The sequence below is a fragment of the Pezoporus occidentalis genome, unplaced genomic scaffold (assembly GCF_034315485.1).
Source record: "Pezoporus occidentalis ecotype Australia unplaced genomic scaffold, CSIRO_AGI_Poc_V1 ctg6, whole genome shotgun sequence".
NCBI classification, from domain to species: domain Eukaryota; kingdom Metazoa; phylum Chordata; class Aves; order Psittaciformes; family Psittacidae; genus Pezoporus; species Pezoporus occidentalis.
The window spans coordinates 82,927-103,641 of NW_026915943.1; the positions used below are offsets into that span (position 1 = coordinate 82,927).

General features: G+C 58.3%; 1 protein-coding gene across 4 annotated transcripts; it reads right to left on the reverse strand.

The window, feature by feature from the left end:
* Positions 1-10,492: 10,492 nt before the first annotated feature.
* Positions 10,493-17,163, reverse strand: PLEKHB1 (pleckstrin homology domain containing B1). 4 transcript variants are annotated; one of them, XM_062639241.1, is made up of 7 exons: positions 17,059-17,163; positions 15,820-15,882; positions 15,198-15,350; positions 14,005-14,107; positions 12,606-12,645; positions 10,994-11,099; positions 10,493-10,840 (listed from the first exon to the last, which is right to left on the reverse strand). In XM_062639241.1, the coding sequence occupies exons 2-7, from the start codon at positions 15,854-15,856 to the stop codon at positions 10,704-10,706; spliced, it is 576 nt and encodes a 191-aa protein (XP_062495225.1). In that variant the 5' UTR covers positions 15,857-15,882; positions 17,059-17,163; the 3' UTR covers positions 10,493-10,703. The 4 variants fall into 4 exon arrangements, with proteins under 4 accessions (XP_062495225.1, XP_062495223.1, XP_062495224.1 ...); XM_062639239.1 differs by having other exon boundaries at positions 15,820-15,885; positions 17,059-17,155; XM_062639240.1 differs by having other exon boundaries at positions 15,820-15,885; positions 17,030-17,130.
* Positions 17,164-20,715: the final 3,552 nt, after the last annotated feature.

The following is a 20,715-nucleotide window of genomic DNA, read 5'->3' on the forward strand; positions in this document are numbered from 1 at the left end:
CATCTGGAGCACACACAGAGCATCTTTGGGTACGGGCTCACTGGCTTCTGGAGGTCCTGGGGGTGGTGGGGGGGGAAGGAAAAGGTGGATGTGCATTAGCAAAACACTTGCAGGAAAGAGGGGAGTTGTATTTGGAGTGCAGGATGAGTTTAAAGAGCAGTTTGGGGTTCCTTTTGGCGGAGGACGCCGCTGACTTAGTGCTGCCCGAGGGATGGGAGCGGAGCGGTTCAGGCTGCGGGAGAAGGCGTTGGAGTTCTTTGTTCCTTATCGGTTTAGGGGAAATAGGAAGTGACTTGAGGCCTGGCACTGCCGGGAGGGGTGAAACCTTTTCCATTTAGCAGGAAGGAGGAAGGAGCAGGCGGATCACGCAGCGGGGACACACCAGTCCCCGGCCGGGACAGAGGGCAGGCAGGAGGGGGCATTACTGCACCCCTTTCCCATAGGATTATGATAGGTCAGCAGGGGAAGGGGCATTTCGTACAGCTGTCTAGTGGAGAGCTCTTAGATGGAAGGGAAAGGAGTTGAATAGGATGGAAACCGACTTCTCATGATCCAGATTTATGCCTTGAATTTTTTAGCTCTATTTTTACATTGGGTCTTCCGCGTTTGCTTTAGTTCGGTTCATTAGAGCTGTGTAGTTTGGTTCAATACTTCCCACGATCATCTTCCGTTCCCTTAGGCTTCCAAACGACCCTTTTGGTTTTTATCCCATGGATATTTATTTCTTCGCTTCGTTTTATACTCTTCTTTTCCCCCTGTCTCGTTGCGCCGAGGCCCCCGTTTTCGAGCTTTGCTGATGTTCGCGAGACGTAGCTACCCCGGAAGCACGGAGTCCGACCCACACTAGAAGTGCACCCTCGTAATCTTCCCTAGTCATTGTGAAGTTGCTGTGTAAGTTACTAACCCCACAACTGTAAATACCTTTGTTTGCTGGGGCCACTCTGAGTTACGAGTGCAGGAAAGGAATCAACGAGCCTGCGGCGCCAGTGAATATTCAGGCTCCTTCTTTGTTCTCTTCTACCCCTTTTGAGCAGCTTAAAGATAAGCAAGCGGGGAAAGAGAGAAGGGAATCATCCTCACCACCACCTTCACCGGGACACGGGGTGGGAGACGTGGAAGTCTTCATTCCCGACGGGAATGTCGGGCTCGTGCCCTGCGCTGGGTTTCTGGCAGCTCTGCACACCAATACCTTAGAGCAAAAGGCAGAATTGAGATGTAAAAGTGCTTTTCTAATGCAATATTAAAGGCGAGGTTTTTTTTTTGACGTGGCATGTCTTGAAATAAACATCGATGATCTGTGACCCAGGAGCAGTCTTTCTTTGCCAAGAGAAACCCCCGGGGTGGGGGGGGTATGTGTGTGGAAGGAAACCCGGTTATTTTGCCTTTGGTTCTCCCCGCAGCATCCCTTGTTTGGTCCTCATTCCCCACGAGTGCATCCTTGGGTTTGGGTCTGATCCAGCCAAACCCTTCCGTCTGCCATCCTTGCAAGCTTTAGGCACTGGGTTTGCAAAGGAGCTGGCTTAGGGCGTCCCAGGGCCGTGCTAAGCTCACGGAGCTGCTTGAGGACGCTGCTGCCCGCGTGGCCAGGAGCAGGTTTGCCCAATGGGCCTGTCCCATCTTGCTCTAAATCCAAAGGCCTCTTGATTCCGTGAGCCCATGAAGGAGCCGTGGCCACGAGCCCGTGTTCAGCCCAGGAGCAAGGAGGAGCCGCCGTTGGTACCCGCAGGTACGTCCAGCACCGTGCTTGCTGACAGTGCTGAACACGACAGCAGGCCCCCATCCTCTCCCAGTGCCTCTTCCAGAGGGGAAAACCGCTTCCAACGCAGGCACAGGAGCAGCTCAGCCCGGTTGGTTTCCTTTCACACCATCATTCCTCGCGTTACCGGGGCTTAGGGCTGGAGTTTGGCTCCGTGGACGTGGTCGACCCACGGCGCCAGACTCTTCTCACTGCTGCCTTTGTGAACGGGGAAGGTCTCTGCTCTGCTGCCCTTCTCCTCCCCGTGCTGCCTGGCTCCTGGTGCAGTCCCACGGCGCAGCTATCCCGTGCCTCCCCCTGTGTCGTGGTAACAAGCCGTTGAAGACATTGTGTAAGGGGGGAAACGAGGTTCCTTGTGCCCACGGTGGGGTGTCCCTGGTACCTCGGCTCTGGTTGGTGGCTGAAACCATGGCACCACCCGAGTTCCTTAGCGCTTGAGCTAAAGAGGCACCTGTCTCATTGGAAACCTCTCTTAAGTCCATCCAAGCTTGGCGGGGGCCAGGGCATCAGCTTCCTGCTGCTTGCTCTGCTCTGGGGGTCGGAGCGCTGCAGGAGGTGGCTTTGGGGACAAAGGGGGGGATTTGATGGGGTCGTGTGCTTGTTCCAGCAGTTCCACGCAGCGTCGCTGCCGTTGCTTCCAGCGCCTGCTGAGCGGTGGCGAGGACGAGGATGAGGATGGAGAGCTCGCTCCTGCGATCCAGCCTCACCACTGCCTTGGCTTCTGGACCAGCCCCATGTGCCTTGAGGAGCATCCTCCTTAAGCCTCCATCCCGGTGGAGACGGCAGGGACAGGGAGGTGAGTGGCAGGAACAGGGACTCTGGTGGGATTACCCAGTGTTTCCTTAGGGAATGAACTGGTTCTGGTTCGGTGACAGCAGCAGCTGAACGTCTGTCACTTGTTGAAGTTCTCCTCTTGCAAGGACCATCAAGGCCATGGAGAAGAGAAGGCTCTGGGGGGACCTGATGGCTGCCTACAAGTGCCTGAGAGGAGGATGGAGCCAGGAGGGGCTGGGCTCTGCTCCCAAGGAACAAGGGATGGGACAAGAGGAACCGGCCTCAAGCTGCACCAGGGCAGGTTTAGATGGAGCTGAGGAACAATTCCTGCCCCAGAGGGTGCTCAGGCATTGGAACAGGCTGCCCAGGGCAGGGCTGCAGGCACCGGCCCTGCAAGTGTTCACACCCCATGGAGACGAGGCCTCAGTGCCATGGGGCAGTGGTGGCCTTGGCAGTGCTGGGAACGGTTGGACTGGATGAGCTTAAAGGGCTTTTCCAACGTGGTTGATTCCAGGATCCAGTAAATTGGCTGGGAAAAATGACAGGCGAGGAACTTGGAGCATCCTCGTGCAGCTGTGGAGATGTGCTGGAGCTGGTGACACGGGAGCAGTTGGATGGTGAGAGGTCACTGGAGAAGAGTTGTATCACCAGGGACCTTCCATTGCTCATGCTTGGGAGGTGGGAGCACTGCAAACACCACCTGCACCTCTGGCTGTGGATGGATCTGTTGGAATCATGGAATCCCAGACTGGTTTGGGTTGGAAGGGACCTTAAAGCTCCTCCAGCTCCAACCCCTGCCACGGGCAGGGACCCCTTCCATAGAGCAGCTTGCTCCAAGCCCCTGTGTCCAACCTGGCTTCGTGTCCCTGGGCAGCACTGGGACGCGATGGTCTTGGTTCCTCCTCCCTGCTCCCCATTGCTGTGGAATTACCTCAGTGCTGTCCCCTCACAGACAGGAATCCCAATATCCCACCTGTAAAAGGGGTTGGATTGAGCCATGGGGACGGTGCTGAGCAAGGCTCAGGCAGAGGACACCCATCAGGAGGGTGCCCGTGGGTCCAGCTCTGCTCCCAACCTTCCTGGTTTGCACTGAGCTCCAAAGCCAGACAGGGAGCATCAGGATTAGAGCCTGCCTCATGCTGGGGCTTGCCCCACTGGGAGGATCAATCCTGGATCCTGCAGGGCTGGAGGAGCCGCAGCATCCTCCTGGAGCAGCATCCGCAGCATCCTCCTGGAGCAGCATCCGCAGCATCCTCCTGGAGCAGCGTCCGCAGCATCCTCCTGGAGCAGCATCCGCAGCATCCGCAGCATCCTCCTGGAGCAGCATCCGCAGCGCTGCTGCAGCCCCAGCACCATCCTCTCGCTGCACAGCATCCATCCTGCCTCCAGCACCCAGCAGACACCCAGTGAGAGGGCTCAGGGTGCTGCAGCAGCTCCTTCCCCACGCTGGGCATGTGCCAGCCCGGATGAGCAGGGATTGTGTCCCTGTGCTGCGTGCACTGGTTGGGAATAGCCTCTTCCATCCGTGGTGCTGCTCCTCCTCCTCCTGGCAGTGCCTGGGCCTGGCTTTGCACCGATCCCTGAGGGGATCTGTTCTGTTCCCCTCCTTTCCACCCCTTTTCCCATCCCGGAGCGGGTGCCAAGGTCGAGCGTGGCTTTCGGAATGTGTTTGCGATCCTCTTGTGACAACGGCTCCGAGGATGCTCGGGTGCGTCGGGAGCTGAAACAGGGACGAGAGCTGCTCCCTGCAGGATGAGGTTGGAACTGGATGGTCTTGAGGTCCCTTCCCACCCAAACCATTGCAGGATTCCGTGAGGAGCAGGGGCAGGGCTGACGGCAGCAGCTGGGTGAGGAGGGATGCGATTTCCCGGTGGATTTTCCAGCCTCTCCACCCCGTTCCCAACTTAGTTCAAGGTTAATGCGAATCAAAGCCTCAAATCCCTCTCCATCCCCTCTGTCAGAGCCCGCTGCTGCATCCACGGTGCTGCCCGTCCTCAGAGCCGGGGTGCAGGAGGCAGGAGGTGCTGTGGATGGATGCTCCCAGCGCTGACCTTTTCCATGTTCACCGGGGATGGGAGGAAGGTGAAGGCTTGATCCCGACTTTTCTGGCGCTCCATGGCCTGTGATGCTTCACTTCCAGGCGAGCGGGGTTTGATCGGAGCGGGATTCCGGCCGCTCCAGCTGCTTCCTTCGCTCTGACACACGAGGGTTGATGCCCTAGGGCTGTTTGTGGGGCTGTTCGGCCGTAACCGCTTGTGCCCTCTCCTTAAGGCAGATCCCACCGCGTTATTCCTTGGGTTGGAATTGTCCTGGGATTTGGGCCTCCAGCGCTGGGAGAGGAGGGTCCTGTTGGGTCTCTGTTGAGGTGGGAATGGAGCAGCTCCACCCTCGTTGCTGTCTCCTGGCTCATCCCATTGCTCCGCTCCTGCTCAGCATCGTTCCCATCGGCACCGGGAGCTGCCGGGAAGCCTTCTCCATTGGGTGAAGCCTTGAGTGGGGCAGAACCCGAGCCGGGTGCTTTGGGGGGTGCTGGTTTCTGTGCCCCCCGGGTTGGTTTGAATGTGTTATCGCTGCTTCGTTTGGCTTCATCACAGTGAAGGCAGGGTCTGGCTGCCACCCACAGCGAGGACAGCGCGGGACAGGCCCTCCTCCTGCCCTTACCCCCATCACTTGGAGGCCCTGGGTCCTCAAGAGACCGGCACAGCCCCACATGGTGGGAGAGAAGCGGGATCAGCCCTGGGATGTGCAGGTACCGCAGGGATGGGGAGCAGGGGGGGAATGGGGCTCCTGCGGGCCGGCAGCTGGACGTGGCATGGGAGCAGCACAGCATCCAGGTAAAGGATTCCAGGTGTTTCCATCTCCCCCAGGGAAAACTCCAGCTTTTCACAGCCCATAGAACCGTGGAATGGGTTGGGATGAAGGGAGCTTAAAGCTCCTCCAGTTCCAAAGACCTTCCACCGGAGCAGCTTGCTCCAAGCCCCTGTGTCCTGAGCACGTCCCCTCTTGGTTTGGTGCCATTGGTGAACTCCATCAGGGAATGCTTGATCCCATCACCCAGCTCACTCATGGAAGACCTTGAACAGGGTCGGCCCCTGGGGCACCCCAGCAGTGCCAGGTCCCAGTCAGGGTGCTGCTGATTGGCCAATTCCCCCCCAACCACCACCTGGACCACTCGTCAAGGCCATGACACATCCGTGTCTCTAGGATGAGGCTGTAGGAAACCATATGGAAAACCTTGGATAAATCCCAATGGGCAACGTCCAACACACCCCCATCAACCGAGAGGGTTGCTTGGTCATGGAAAGAGATGGACGCCATCCCTTCATCCCTCCCTCCCTCCATCCCTCCCTCCATCCTTCCCTCCATCCCCCCCTTCCTCCCTCCATCCCTTCCTCCCTTCCTCCCTCCCATCCATCCCTTCCTCCATCCCTCCATCCCTTCCTCCCTCCACCCCTCCCATCCATCCCTTCCTCCATCCCTCCATCCCTTCCTCCCTCCACCCCTCCCATCCATCCCTCCCATCCATCCCTCCATCCCTCCCTTCATCCCTTCCTTCATCCCTTCCTCCATCCCTCCATCCCTTCCTCCCTCCATCCCTCCCTTCCTCCCTCCATCCCTCCCTTCATTCCTCCCTCCATCCCTCCCTCCATCCCTTCCTCCCTTCATCCCTCCCTCCATCCCTCCCATCCATCCCTCCCATCCCTTCCTCCCTTCATCCCTCCATCCCTCCATCCCTCCCTCCATCCCTCCCTCCATCCCTTCATCCCTCTCCATCCCCCCCTTCATCCCTCCCTTCATCCCTCCCTCCATCCCTTCCTCCCTCTCTTCCTCCCATCCATCCCTCCCATCCATCCCTCCCTCCATCCCTCCCTCCATCCCTCCCTCCATCCCTCCCTCCATCCCTTCATCCCTCCCTCCATCCCCCTCTTCATCCCTCCCTTCATCCCTCCCATCCCTCCCTCCATCCCTCCCTCCATCCCTCCCATCCCTCCCTCCATCCCTCCCTCCATCCCTTCATCCCTCCCTCCATCCCCCCCTTCATCCCTCCCTCCATCCCTTCCTCCCTCTCTCCCTCCCATCCATCCCTCCCATCCATCCCTCCCTCCATCCCTTCATCCCTCCCCCTCCATCCCTCCCTCCATCCCTCCCTCCATCCCTTCCTCCATCCCTTCCTCCCTCCATCCCTTCCTCCCTTCATCCCTTCCTCCCTCTCTCTCTCCCTCTCTCTCCCTCCATCCCTCCCATCCATCCCTCCCATCCATCCCTCCCTCCACCCCAATGCCCTCACACGTCCCCAGCCACACACAGGGAACAGCTGTTGCTCCCCTGGGACCAGGGCTGGGACCATCCTGCAAGGAGCCCTCTGGTCCTGAGGGACACGTTCAGGTGGAGCTGATGGTGGCGACGCGATGGGGCTGCTCTTGAGCCATCCCTCCCGAACGGAGCCGGCTCATCCCACAGGGTCTGGATGTGGGATGGGATGGGATGGGATGGGATGGGATGGGATGGGATGGGATGGGAAGGAGCCGCTCTGCCAGTGCAGGATCCCGGTTCTCCAGCACCCGGGGTTTGTCCCTGCTCCATCCCATCAGGGCCCTGTCTGGGTGCTTCTGAGGCTTCCAGGAGCTTATCCCTGCCCTGGAGCTGCTCCCCATGGACAGCGAGGGAGGAGAAGGCGATGGGGAGCTGGGGACACCCTCACAGCTCCAATGGGGAGCAGGACCAAGCCCAGCGATCCCTTGGGAAGCGCCTCCCCTCCCGTCCTCCTTCACCCACCGACCAGGGCTCCTTTCCCGCTGCCTTTATTGATGTGCAGAGCTTTGGTTTTCCAGGTTTTCCCTTTCCAAACCGGGCTGTGGGGAGCGGGGCTGCAGCCGGGGGGGGATGAGGATGAGGATGGAGTTTGGGATACCCCGATCCCACGCCAGGCGCTGGGATGAACCCATCCGGGCTGTGATGGGAAGGGAGAGCGGGCCGGGCGCTGCCGTCACCGTTGGGGTTTCCAATGCAGCCCTGGGGTTTCAATGGAATTCCCGATGTTTGGAATCGAGGGATAAAATCCTGCCTCTGAGGTGCTGATGGCAGCGGCACCTCTGCCCCCTCCATCCGCTGATTCCCAATGCACTCATTGATTCCCAATGCACATCCCTGTCCCCTCAGGCCACCCAGAGGGACTCTGTGCCCCCCTCAATCCCAAATCCCTGATCCCGGCTTGGCTGCCGGGAAGGCTCTCAGGGAAACTGCTCTTGTCCCCAGGGATTCCTTCCCTTCCCAAACACCAGGATGGAACAGAGGAGGATGCCTGTCCCTCCTGCAGCGACTGCTTGGGAAGCTCCCATATTCCATGGGCTCTTCCCAGCCCTATTCCTAAGGGTTTACCCCCCATCCCCATAGGCTTAGCTCCAGTTCCCAGAGGTTTAGCCCTAATTCCCAGGGGTACAGTCCCAATTCCTAAGGGTTCAACCCCAATTCCCAAGGGTAACTCCCATTCCCAAGGGTTTAACCCCAGTTCCCAAGGGTTTAACCCCAGTTCCCAAGGGTTCAACTCCCATTCCCAAGGGTTCAACCCTAATTCCCAAGGATATAACTCCCATTCCCAAGGGTTTAGCCCTATTTCCCAAGGGTTCAACTCCCATTCCCAAGGGTTTAACCCCAGTTCCCAAGGGTTTAACCCCAGTTCCCAAGGGTTCAACTCCCATTCCCAAGGGTTCAACCCTAATTCCCAAGGATATAACTCCCATTCCCAAGGGTTTAGCCCTATTTCCCAAGGGTTCAACTCCCATTCCCAAGGGTTCAACCCCAATTCCCAAGGGTTTAACTCCCATTCCCAAGGGTTCAACTCCCATTCCCAAGGGTTTAGCCCTATTTCCCAAGGGTTCAACTCCCATTCCCAAGGGTTTAACCCCCATTCCCAAGGGTTTAACTCCCATTCCCAAGGGTTCAACTCCCATTCCCAAGGGTTCAACCCCAATTCCCAAGGATTTAACTCCCATTCCCAAGGGTTTAGCCCTATTTCCCAAGGATTCAACCCCAATTCCCAAGGGTTCAACCCTATTTCCCAAGGGTTCAACTCCCATTCCCAAGGGTTTAACCCCCATTCTCAAGGGTTTAACCCCCATTCCCAAGGGTTCAACTCCCATTCCCAAGGGTTCAACCCCAATTCCCAAGGGTTTAACCCCAATTCCCAAGGGTTCAACCCCAGTTCCCAAGGGTTCAACCCCAATTCCCAAGGGTTCAACTCCCATTCCCAAGGGTTTAACCCCAATTCCCAAGGGTTCAGCTCTCATTCCCAAGGGTTTAACCCCCATTCCCAAGGGTTCAACCCCAATTCCCAAGGGTTCAACCCCAGTTCCCAAGGGTTTAACCCCAATTCCCAAGGGTTCAACCCCAATTCCCAAGGGTTCAACTCCCATTCCCAAGGGTTCAACTCCCGTTCCCAAGGGTTCAACCCCAATTCCCAAGGGTTCAACCCCAATTCCCAAGGGTTCAACCCCAATTCCCAAGGGTTCAACTCCCATTCCCAAGGGTTCAACTCCCGTTCCCAAGGGTTCAACCCCAATTCCCAAGGGTTCAACCCCAGTTCCCAAGGGTTCAACCCCAATTCCCAAGGGTTCAACTCCCATTCCCAAGGGTTCAACTCCCGTTCCCAAGGGTTCAACCCCAATTCCCAAGGGTTTAACCCCAATTCCCAAGGGTTTAACCCCAATTCCCAAGGGTTCAACCCCAATTCCCAAGGGTTCAACTCCCATTCCCAAGGGTTTAACCCCAATTCCCAAGGGTTTAACCCCCATTCCCAAGGATTCAGCTGCAGTTCCCACCTGGAACAGCCCTGGGGGTGCCCCTTTCATGGCAATTCCCACTCCCTCCCCAGCACAGCCCCAGCTCCCTGCTGTGCCATGGGGCTGCTGAACCCTCATCCCCTTCCCCAGGTACCTCCCCCCCGGCTCCAAATCCCGGGATTTCCAGCTCCCTGCAGGGGTTTGGGATGCGGAATTGAGCCCGTGCCCTTGCCAATGGGAATCGGGTGCTGTGGGGTCCTGTGGTAGGGTTTGGGGCGTCTCTGTAGCACATGGGGGTTGTTTAATGCACAAGCTGGAGCTGGGAGCAGGATGTGGGTTGGGGTTGGGGCTGGAAGTGAGATACGGGATGGGTTTGGGGCTGGGAGAGGGATATGGGGTGGGTTTGGGGCTGGGAATGGGATACGGGATGGGTTTGGGGCTGGGAGAGGGATATGGGGAGGGTGGGGCTGGGAATGGGATATGGGGTGGGTTTGGGGCTGGGTGCAAGATATGGGGTAGGTTTGGGGCTGGAAGCGGGATATGGGATGTGGTTGGGGTTGGGAATGGGATATGGGATGGGTTTGGGGCCGGGAATGAGATATGGGGTGGGTTTGGGGGGGGGCTGGGAATGGGATATGGGATGTGGTTGGGGCTGGGAATGGATAAGGGGTGGCTTTGGGGCTGGGAATGGGATATGGGATGGGTCTGGGGCCGGGAATGGGATATGGGATGGGTTTGGGGCGGGAATGGGATATGGGATGGGTCTGGGGCCGGGAATGGGATATGGGATGGCTTTGGGGCCGGGAATGGGATGGCTTTGGGGCTGGGAATGGGATATGGGATGGGTCTGGGGCCAGGAATGGGATACGGGATGGGTCTGGGGCCGGGAATGGGATATGGGATGTGGTTGGGGCTGGGAATGGGATGGCTTTAGGGCCGGGAATGGGATATGGGATGGCTTTGGGGCCGGGAATGGGATATGGGATGGGTCTGGGGCTGGGAATGGGATATGGGATGGGTCTGGGTCTGGGAATGGGATATGGGATGGGTCAGGGGCTGGGAATGGGATATGGGATGGGTCTGGGGCCGGGAATGGGATATGGGATGGGTCTGGGGCCAGGAATGGGACGGCTTTAGGGTCGGGAATGGGATATGGGATGGGTCAGGGGCTGGGAATGGATATGGGACGGCTTTAGGGCCGGGAATGGGATATGGGATGGGTCTGGGGCCGGGAATGGGATATGGGATGGGTGTGGGGCTGGAGCTCTGTCCCCAGCAGGTCAGGGGTTCCACGCAGGCTGCTTCAGGTGGGTACCAAGGCAGGGCTGAGTTCAGCCAGGCTGGGGAGGTGCCAAAGGGACCTGCTGGGGGCCCCATCCTGCGGGAGGAGGCTGCTAGAACCAGCAGGGCATCCACATGAAGGAGCCGAGCGCAGCGCCCGTGGCGGCCCCCGCCAGCAGCCCCAGGGCCATCTGGTCCCCAGAGACCCGGTAGGGATCCTCGCGCACGATGACGTGGGTCACCCCCGGAGCTGCAAGGCAAAAGTGTGGGGGGAGAATGTGGGGTGCCGAGGGGCCACTGGGCCACCCCCTGGTGCCACTGGGGTGGGAGGCCCCGTTCTGGGCCACCCCCAAATGAAGCCTCCATGGGGGGGCTGTGGTGGGATGGGGACGGGGGTACCCACCTCCGTGCTGGGGGCCGTAGTGGCCGGAGCTGATGTAGGCGGCCTGGTGGGAGTCGAGGGGCACCGTCTGGTAGTAGTCATCGTCATAGGGGTCATAGACGTGAACCTGGAGCAGGGCTCGGGGGGTGAGCGGTGAGGGGGGGGCTCTGCCCCTGTCACTGCCTCAGTTTCCCCCCTCCGTGTATGGTGGGGGTCTTGAAATGGGGCCCTGGAGCATCTGAAATGGCTCAGGCACCTGAATCACTTGTGTGTGTCCCTGGTCCCTTAGCTCTGCCCCTGGTCCCTTAGCCCTGCCCCTGCCACCTTAACCCTGCCCCTGGCACCTTAACCCTGCCCCTGCCACCTTAACCCTGCCCCTGGCACCTTAACCCTGCCCCTGGCACCTTAACCCTGCCCCTGGTCCCTTAGCTCTGCCCCTGGTCCCTTAGATCTGCCCCTGGTCCCTTAGCCCTGCCCCTACCTTAACCCTGCCCCTGCCCCTGGTCCCTTAACCCTGCCCCTGCCACCTTAACCCTGCCCCTGGTCCCTTAACCCTGCCCCTGGTCCCTTAGCTCTGCCCCTGGCACCTTAACCCTGCCCCTGGCACCTTAACCCTGCCCCTGGTCCCTTAGCCCTGCCCCTGGTCCCTTAGCTCTGCCCCTGGTCCCTTAGCCCTGCCCCTGGTCCCTTAGCTCTGCCCCTGCCACCTTAACCCTGCCCCTGCCACCTTAACCCTGCCCCTGGTCCCTTAACCCTGCCCCTGGCACCTTAACCCTGCCCCTGGCACCTTAACCCTGCCCCTGGCACCTTAACCCTGCCCCTGGCACCTTAACCCTGCCCCTGGTCCCTTAACCCTGCCCCTGGCACCTTAACCCTGCCCCTGGCACCTTAACCCTGCCCCTGGCACCTTAACCCTGCCCCTGGTCCCTTAACCCTGCCCCTGGTCCCTTAACCCTGCCCCTGGTCCCTTAACCCTGCCCCTGGCACCTTAACCCTGCCCCTGGTCCCTTAACCCTGCCCCTGCCACCTTAACCCTGCCCCTGGCACCTTAACCCTGCCCCTGGCACCTTAACCCTGCCTCTGCCACCTTAACCCTGCCCCTGGCACCCTAACTGTGTCCCAACACCTAAACTCTGCTCACATTCCCCTTAACCCTACCCCTGTCACCTTAAATCCTGTCCCCATCCCCTTCGCTGTGTCCCCCATCCCCTTGTGTCCCCATGAGCCTGTGTCCCCATTCCCTTAACTCGGCTCCCATTCCCTGTAGCTCTGCCCCATCCTCCTACCCCTCCCCTGTCACCCCAGCTGTGCCCCCTCAGCACTCTGTGTCCCCACACCCCTCTGTCCCTGTAGCTTTGCCCCCGTTCCCCTTAACCCTGCCCCTGTCCCCTTGAGTTGCGCCCCATTTGTCACCTTGGCCCTGCCCCATCACCCCCGAGCACTGCACAGGGTCACCCTCTGCTCAGCCACTGCCGCCTGCTTTTCCTGGCTGGCTCTGCGGGATTCCCTGAGGATGCCCCACAGGCACAGGGGCTCGGGGAGGGGATGCTGGGATCGGCTGGGACCTTCTCCCACATCCTGCCCGGAGCCCAGGCTGGGATGGGGGCTGCTGCTGTGCGGGATGGAGCCTCACCGGGGTGGATTTAGCCTCCAGCACGGCCATCTTCCAGGCACTGTGAATGGAACAGAGGGGCCTGGGTTAGAATCAGAGCGGGGTTTGGGCTGGAAAGGACCTCAGAGCTCATCCACTTCCAGGAGCTTCTTCCTTAAATCCAATCTAAACTTCCCCTGTTTCAGTCTGAACCCATCACCCCTTGTCCTATCACTGCAGTCCCTGATGAAGAGTCCCTCCCCAGCATCCTTGTAGCCCCCTGGGAGCTGCTCTGAGGTCTCCCCGCTACCCAACACCACGGGGATGGGCACAGGGTTAAATGCTGTCCCTGGAACAAGGGCAGTGGGAATGTGACACCTAAATTGAGGGGAAAAGTGGGAAATGGATGATTTTCCATTCAACTGGGATCAAGCTCAATTGATTAAGCTCAGCTTGGCCACAGCTGAACATCTCCCTCTATCTAAGTTCAGCTGAAGGTTTCCTGCCTTTATTTCCTGTATTTTAATATATAAATTTTTATCTCTTTTTATCAAAACCCCTTGATTTGTATGGAAATGAATAGAAATGAAGCTTTATAGACAGGAATAGAAGGGAACAGTGCTAAAAGCGGCTCTTTCCCCCTCCTGGGCACAGCCTGCAGCCCACGAGGACATCACATTCACACTGTTTATCACCAAATGCCAGTGAAAACCCCTCCCCAGTGATCCTCAGATTCCTCATCCATGAGGAAAACCCACCCTGCAGGAGACCAACGGCTTCACAATAACCAGTGTGGCTCTAAGTTATTCAGTGGGAAACCCAACAGCCCCCAGTCTGTGCCCGTTGTCCTGTAAGTGAATGTGGATGTGCAAAGGAACAGGGGCTCGTGTGGACTCAGCCCTGGGGTGGGATCGGGATGGGGCTCTTTCCATGCTTGGATTGAGAGGATGAAAGACTGGATATGACCCGGCTTCAGCGTGTGCTTGAGCTCAGAACCCCCCCGTGTGCTGGGTGCACCCCCAGAGCGTGAGCAGCAGCTCAGGGAGGGGATCCTGCCCCTCTGCTCTGGTTTGGAGAGACCTGAGAGCAGCTCCAGTGCCTAAAGGGGCTGCAGGAAAGCTGGAGAGGGGCTTGGGACAAGGGCCTGTAGGGCCAGGCCAAGGGGAATGGCTTTAACCTGCCCGAGGGGAGACTGAGCTGAGCTCTTAGGCAGAAGCTCTTCCCTGGGAGGGTGCTGAGGCGCTGGCACAGGGTGCCCAGAGAAGCTGTGGCTGCCCCATCCCTGGCAGTGCTCAAGGCCAGGTTGGACACAGGGGCTTGGAGCAAGCTGCTCTATGGAAGGGGTCCTTGAAACTGGATGAACTTTAATGTCCCTGCAGCCCAAACCAGGCTGTGGCTCCGACTCCGATGACAAAGCCACTGAAGGGGTTTCAGTGCTTACACAGCATCGTCCTCGCTCTCTGCACACAGCGTGGTCTTGGAGCCGTCCCGCTGCACAACCATCAGGAGGCAGTCGCGGCTCTTCCCCTCGGGCGGCTGCACGTCTGGAAAGGGAAGGGGCAGGATGCAGCCTCAGTGACAGAGAGGTACCCAAGTCCCTCCCCATCCACCTCCCGGGCTCCAAATCACCCCCGGGAGCAGCTCCCAGCCTGTGTGCTGCTAAAGGATGGAACCATTCTGGACCAGCAGGACACCATGCTTATAGCTCGGGTTTAATTCAGGCTCCAGCTTCACTTGCAAGGCAGTCTCAGAGTGATTGTGAGCCGAGCTGGGATCTCAAAGGTTAAAAGCAAACAGGAGCTCAGAGCTGACAAGCAGAAACTTCCACCCCCACAGCAGAAAGCAAGTGGAAATGCAGATAATTGCCCCAAATGGGAGGCCAGGAGGCTGAGCTGTGCTGCCTCTGAGTGTGCAAGCACCCAAATGATGTAGAACTATGAGGTTTGTTTGTTTTCCCCCATTCCCAAAGCTCGGTGGGACCCTCTGGAGAGCGGGACCCTTTGGGTTCCTGCTCCCAGTGCTGCATCCCAGAGCTGCCACTGCCACTCACAGCCCAAGAAAGGCGCTTTGTGAGCAGGCCGTGGGCTGCTGAGGCTGAGCTGAGCTGCTGCTTTGTTCTGCTTGTTTGTGCTAGACAGTGATGGGAGGGCTGTGGGATGGTGCTTAGAACAGGCACAAACCAGGAGGAGAGGTTCCCCTTCCTTCCCTCCTTCCTTCTCCTTCTTCTTCCTCATTAGGATGAAGCTCTTCCTTGTGAGGGTGTTGAGGTGCCCAGAGAAGCTGTGGCTGCCCCATCCCTGGCAGTGTTCAAGGCCAGGTTGGACACAGGGGCTTGGAGCAAGCTGCTCTAGTGGAAGGGGTCCCTGCCCATGGCAAGGGTTGGAGCTGGAGGAGCTTTGAGATCCCTTCCAACCCAACCCATTCCATGATTCCCCATGGAAAAGCAACAGAAGATGCAATGTGCATCTTTCTGGTGCTGGCTGGGAGCTAGAAAGGGGCGAATTGGGCAGCCTGGATTGTTTGGATGTGTGTAAGTACAAGCAGAGCATCGTTTATAAGGTTCCAGCTCCATGGAGACCCTTCCATGGGGTGGGTTTGGGGAACACAGAACTGGGGACATGGGTCTCTGCTCACCTCTGCACTCGTGGCCGGTCCTCACGTCCCGGCAGCTGTACTTGATGTGGATCCGTCCGTCCATGTCGCGCTGCGTCTCATCATGGTAGTACACCAAGCTGCCGTCCAGGTACAGCACAAACCAGTTTCTCTTCCAGCGGCGCAGGATGGAGCCTGGAGGGATGGAGATAGAGGGAAAAGACCCCGGTGAGGCCCGACACCCAACACCATCCCCTTCCTTTGCGGCCGGATCCCAGCACCCCATCCAAGAGCTGCTGCATCCCGCAGGACACCCGTCCCTGGCACGAGGAGCTGGGGCAGCGTGAGCAGGTGGCTTTAACTGAGGCAGGGCTGCCAGGAAGAGCCATCAGGATGTCCTGGTGCTGCCCCACTGTGTGCGGGAGCAGATCCAGCCCCGGCCATGGAGCCGAGCATCTGTTTTCATGGCAGACGGCCCCGCTCTGCGCTTACATAAACCCACGAGCGGCTGAGCCGTGATTCCCTCACTGCTGTGGATTAAGCACCCAGGATGGGGGGTGTTGTCCCTCCCCTTCCATGCTTCCTCCCGGCATTCCATAGCCCAAACCTCTCCAGGTGTTACCTGGGGGGCTCCCAACATGGGATGCTCAAGGGTTGTACTCACTCTGCCGCCAAAGCCAACCGCTCTTCACCAGCGCCATGGCTGCGGGAGGGATTTCCGGACCTGCTGCTATAGGAGAAGTGATGGAGTTAGAGCAGCAGCTCCCAGCTCAGCTCCAGCTCCTTTCCCAGCTTTCCCCCTCCCCACAGCTCCATGGAGTGAAGCGGGATGGGGATCCACCCTCGGTGCTCCTGGGATTTGGGGGGGGGGGGGGGGGATGAGCCGAGTGCATGGGTTAATCGGGGTTAGAGACAGACGTGGGATTTCATCCTGTGGGAGATGTGCAGGGGGGGAGGAGGAACTCCAGCACCTTTCTCTCTGTCATTAATCTCATTGGGATTTAGGGATTATCATCCCGTGGAGGTAAGGGGGGAAATCCGGGCCATGTATGAAACAGGCAGCAACTCCCCACGGCCCCAGTAACTTTCCATGGCAAACCACAGCCCCGCTGCTGCAAGAATGCCGTGAAGTCACCACTCCCTGGGTCCCCAGGCAGAGCCAGCACCCCAGGGTGCTGTTCCCCGGCCATGGCACCCATCAACCAGGGACCCCAGCACCCTGGTGCTGGCACCTTGGCATCCCACGATGGATCCAGCACTGCCTGGCTGGGTCCCCTCCTGGTCTAGGGGCACAACAAGGCTCAGACATGCCCCCCCTCCCCACAAGTGCCTCTGTACCGGTGTTACCCAGCACCCAGCTCCTTGGATACACACGTTCCCCTGGAGTCCTCAGCCCTGGTACCTGTGTCTCATATGCCTCTGGTACCCCTGTCCTCCCAAAATTACGGCCCCTGGGTACCCCCACCCCTGGCACCATCACCCTCCTCTCCTCACACCCCCCAGGTACCCCATCCCTTGGGATTCCCATCCCTCAGCACCCACATTCCCCTTGCACCTGCATCCCCCTGTATTTGCAGGTACGGTACCCACATTTAGTGCCCTCATCCCACATCCCCTTGTCCCACATCCTCTTGTCCCACATCCCCCGGTGCCCACATCCTCTTGTCCCACATCCCCTGGTACCCCCCTGCCTTATACGCACGTTTTGGGGCACCCCCTTTCTGCATCCCTCTGGTACTCACCTCCCTCAGTGCTGGCACCCCCCCGGTACCCTCACTCCCCAAGTACCCACATCCCGGTACCTCCATCCCCGTGCCCCCCATCCCCTTCCCCGCCGTTCCCGGTGCTCTCACCCCCTTATTCTCACCCGGGACCCCCCCCCCCCCCAGCCCCTGATCCTCACCGGGAGGAGGCGGCTCGGCGGGTCCCGTTGCGGACAGCGCTGCGCTCCGCTCCCGCTGCCCGGCGCTGCCCGCCCGCACGGAGCGCCGGGAGCTGTAGTCCGGTACCGGCAGGGGCGGGCGGGGGCGGTGGAAGCATCCTCAGGTGCCGGCCAGAGGGAAACGGCGCTTTCCAGCCCTTCACACCCCAAAAGCCGATGCCCGGGGTACACGCGGCCGGGCTGGGGATGGCCGTGGTTGATCCAGACGTGACCCGCTGAGGATGCAGCGCCTCCAAGCCCCACTTTGTCCCCTGAGCCCCACTTTTCCTCTGGAGATGGAGCGCGGTTGGGAGAAGCCGAGGGATGAAGCGGGACTATGGGGGCTGCAATTAAGCCACACGGTGGAGGTAGAAGCTTTGGGAGGGTTCAGCCCAAACAGGAGCCCCAGAGCCATGCCCAGGGAGGTGAGGGGGTGTCATGGGGTTTCCTGCTCTACACAGCAGAGGGGACCAGGGATATGAGATGCTTGGGGGATACAGAATCAGATTGGTCATAGGGGCTTGGAGCAAGCTGCTCTAGTGGAAGGTGTCCCTGCCCATGGCAGGGGTTGGAGCTGGAGGAGCTTTAAGGTCCCTTCCAATGCAAACCACTCGCTGACTCTATGACCCTCTGGTGCTGGGAGTGGTTCTGAGGAGCTGTTTAATTTCCCAATGGGCTCTTGCTGGATCGAGCATCAGGAGCATATCACTGGCAGGAGTATAAATAAGGAACAACCCCAATTTTAACCAGGTAAATGCTCACCTGTCTTGAGCTTCTGAGTGGAGTGAGTTTTCCTTTGGGATAAAATCAAGCTCTGACCTGGCTCCTGCTGGAGTTAAAAGCAAAACTGTCCCTAGCTCTAGACATGGATGGGCTCATGTCACACGTGCTCAAAGGACACAGGGCTGGAAAAGTGGCTGCACATGACAGGAACCTTTCAGCCTGACAGAGATGGGTAAACCTGCTTGGAGAGAAACCAAAGGGAAGTTAGGAGTGGAGGAGAGCCTGGGATACATCCCTGAGTCTGCTGCCAGCCCTCAGGCAGATTTGGAAGTCACAGCCTGGGAAGAGAACACAAGAGTGAATTATCCAGAGACATCAAGAGCCAAGAACCACCCAACCCCTCGTATCCACTGCTCTTCTTCCACAAAATGAAGAAGTGTGAGCATCAGATCAAAGGAGGTGATACTGTCCCTCTATTGAGACCCCACTTGCAGCACTGTGTGCAGTTCTGGTGTCCTCAACATAAAAAGGACATGGAGCTGTTGGAGCAAGTCCAGAGGAGGCCACGAGGATGAGCAGGGGCTGGAGCAGCTCCTGTATGGAGCCAGGCTGAGAACATTGGGGCTGTTGAGCCTGGAGAAGAGAAGCTGCGTGGAGACCTCAGAGCAGTTTCCAGTGTGTGGAGGGGGCTGCAAGGATGTTGGAGAGGGACTCTTCATCAGGGGCTGCAGTGATAGGACAAGGGGTGATGGGTTCAAACTGAAACAGGGGAAGGTCAGGTTGGAGATAAGGCAGAAGCTCTTCCCTGTGAGCGTGCTGATGCGATGGCAGAGAAGCTGTGGCTGCCCCATCCCTGGCAGTGTTCAAGGCCAGGTTGGACACAGGGGCTTGGAGCAAGCTGCTCTAGTGGAAGGTGTCCCTGCCCATGGCAGGGGTTGGAGCTGGATGAGCTTTAAGCTCCCTTCATGCCAGACCATTCCATGATTTTATGATTCTATGAAAATAAGGACCAGCAAGGCACAGCTACCTATTTTATAGCTCTCCATACACAGATGTGGGGCATGCACAGGGAACTGTGCAGCATTGTGCTTGGACAGGGACATGTTCCCATTGAGACAAACCTGAGGTGGGAGCCCAAAGCCTCCTCAAAGCTGTATTTGCTGCCCAGGGAAGGAAATGGCACATTTCCCATAGATGCACATGAGCACCGGAACCAGTCAGGTCTGAGACAACTTCAGGAGCTGGTGCTGGCTGGTGTTCCACTGCTTAAAATACACATCAGGTTATTTATAGTCAAGGCAGAGCTGATAATGAAGATGTTTATTAAGCATATGGCAGCACTTAATACAGCAAAACCTCATCTACTGCAGCAAGCTCTTAATGTAGAGCCTCTTCCCTCCCCTTCCTCCAGCACCCGCTTTGCAGTGGCCAACAGCAGAAGGAATTTGATGCACCCCAGAACCCCCCCCCCCACCGTGTGCTGGGCTGCACCCCCAGAGTATGAGCAGCAGCTCAGGGAGGGGATCCTGCCCCTCTGCTGCGCTCTGGGGAGACCCCCCCTGCAGCCCTGATCCAGCTCTGGGGCAGCAGCACAAGAGGGACGTGGAGCTGTTGGAGTGAGGCCAGAGGAGGCCATGGAGATGCTGCGAGGGCTGGAGCAGCTCTGCTCTGGAGCCAGGCTGAGAGAGCTGGGCTGGGTGAGCCTGGAGAAGAGAAGGCTCCTGAAGGGGAGACCTGAGAGCAGCTCCAGTGCCTGAAGGGGCTGCAGGAAAGCTGGAGAGGGGCTTGGGACAAGGGCCTGTAGGGCCAGGCCAAGGGGAATGGCTTTAACCTGTCCGAGGGGAGACTGAGCTGAGCTCTCAGGCAGAAGCTCTTCCCTGGGAGGGTGCTGAGGCGCTGGCACAGGGTGCCCAGAGAAGCTGTGGCTGCCCCATCCCTGGCAGTGTTCAAGGCCAGGTTGGACACAGGAGCTTGGAGCAAGCTGCTCTATGGAAGGGGTCCCTGCCCGTGGCAGGGGTTGGAACTGAAGGAGCTTTAAGCTCCCTTCAACCCAAATCAGGCTGGGATTCCACAGTCTGTGAATTAAATTCCCCCAGCTGCACACAGATTGATTACACAGGAGTTAAGCTGCAAGTACCCATCAGTCAGGGCACACTCACACAGCTCTGTGCATCCCTCCACACTGCTTATCAAGCTACAAAACATCCTAAACAGTTCAGAGACACACATTTGGCAGTCAGGGGCCAGGGCAGAGAGTCTGCTCTGCAATGAAGTAATATTAAAGTCCCCTTAGGAAGGGATTTGGGCTGAAATTTGGGTTACTCACTGGTATTGGGCCTCCCCTCTGCAGGTAGATGCATGCTACAGTTTGGTACAAATTGTTCTTGAAGCTTTTCTGCCACGTTGTCGTGAGCTCTGCCACAGGACCTGCATAATTTGTCTCCTTGGCAGCAAAAGGACACACTGCAGAGGGAAAGAAAGAGATGCTCTGTTTCAAACAGCAGCACATTTTCATGGGGTGGAAAACCTACAGCTCTGCACTAATGGGTTCTGCTTGGCTGCAGCCCTCGGTCGCTTGCAGGGAAGACATTGAGCTTAGGACAAGGAGGAGAGGAGGGAAACAGCAGTGACAGCAATAAAAGAGCAGAAATAAACCCACCAGGGAACAAAGATTGAGGCAGTCAAGTGCTTGTGAGGGACAGGGTGGAATGGAGGTGCTGGGCATTGCAAACCAAAGCAGGAAAGCATTGCAGCATCACTCTGCTTTCCTCTGGAGGAGACAATGGTGCTAAGGGTGGGATCTGGGGCTTGGTTTATTTATTTTGTGTAAACTGTTTTTTTGGGGGGAGTTAGATGGGATAAATTTGGGGCTCACTGGGGGGAAATGGTGAGCTGCAAACTTAGGAGGTTATTTCC

Excerpts from the sequence above, each read along its gene's own strand:
- PLEKHB1 (XM_062639241.1), bottom strand. The coding sequence starts at position 15,856 with ATGGCGCTGGTGAAGAGCGGTTGGCTTTGGCGGCAGA. Across the intron at positions 12,646-14,004 it reads GAGAGCGAGGACGATGCTGT|TGCCTGGAAGATGGCCGTGC; the intron begins GTAAGCACTGAA and ends TTCCATTCACAG. Across the intron at positions 10,841-10,993 it reads CTACGGCCCCCAGCACGGAG|CTCCGGGGGTGACCCACGTC; the intron begins GTGGGTACCCCC and ends TTTGCCTTGCAG.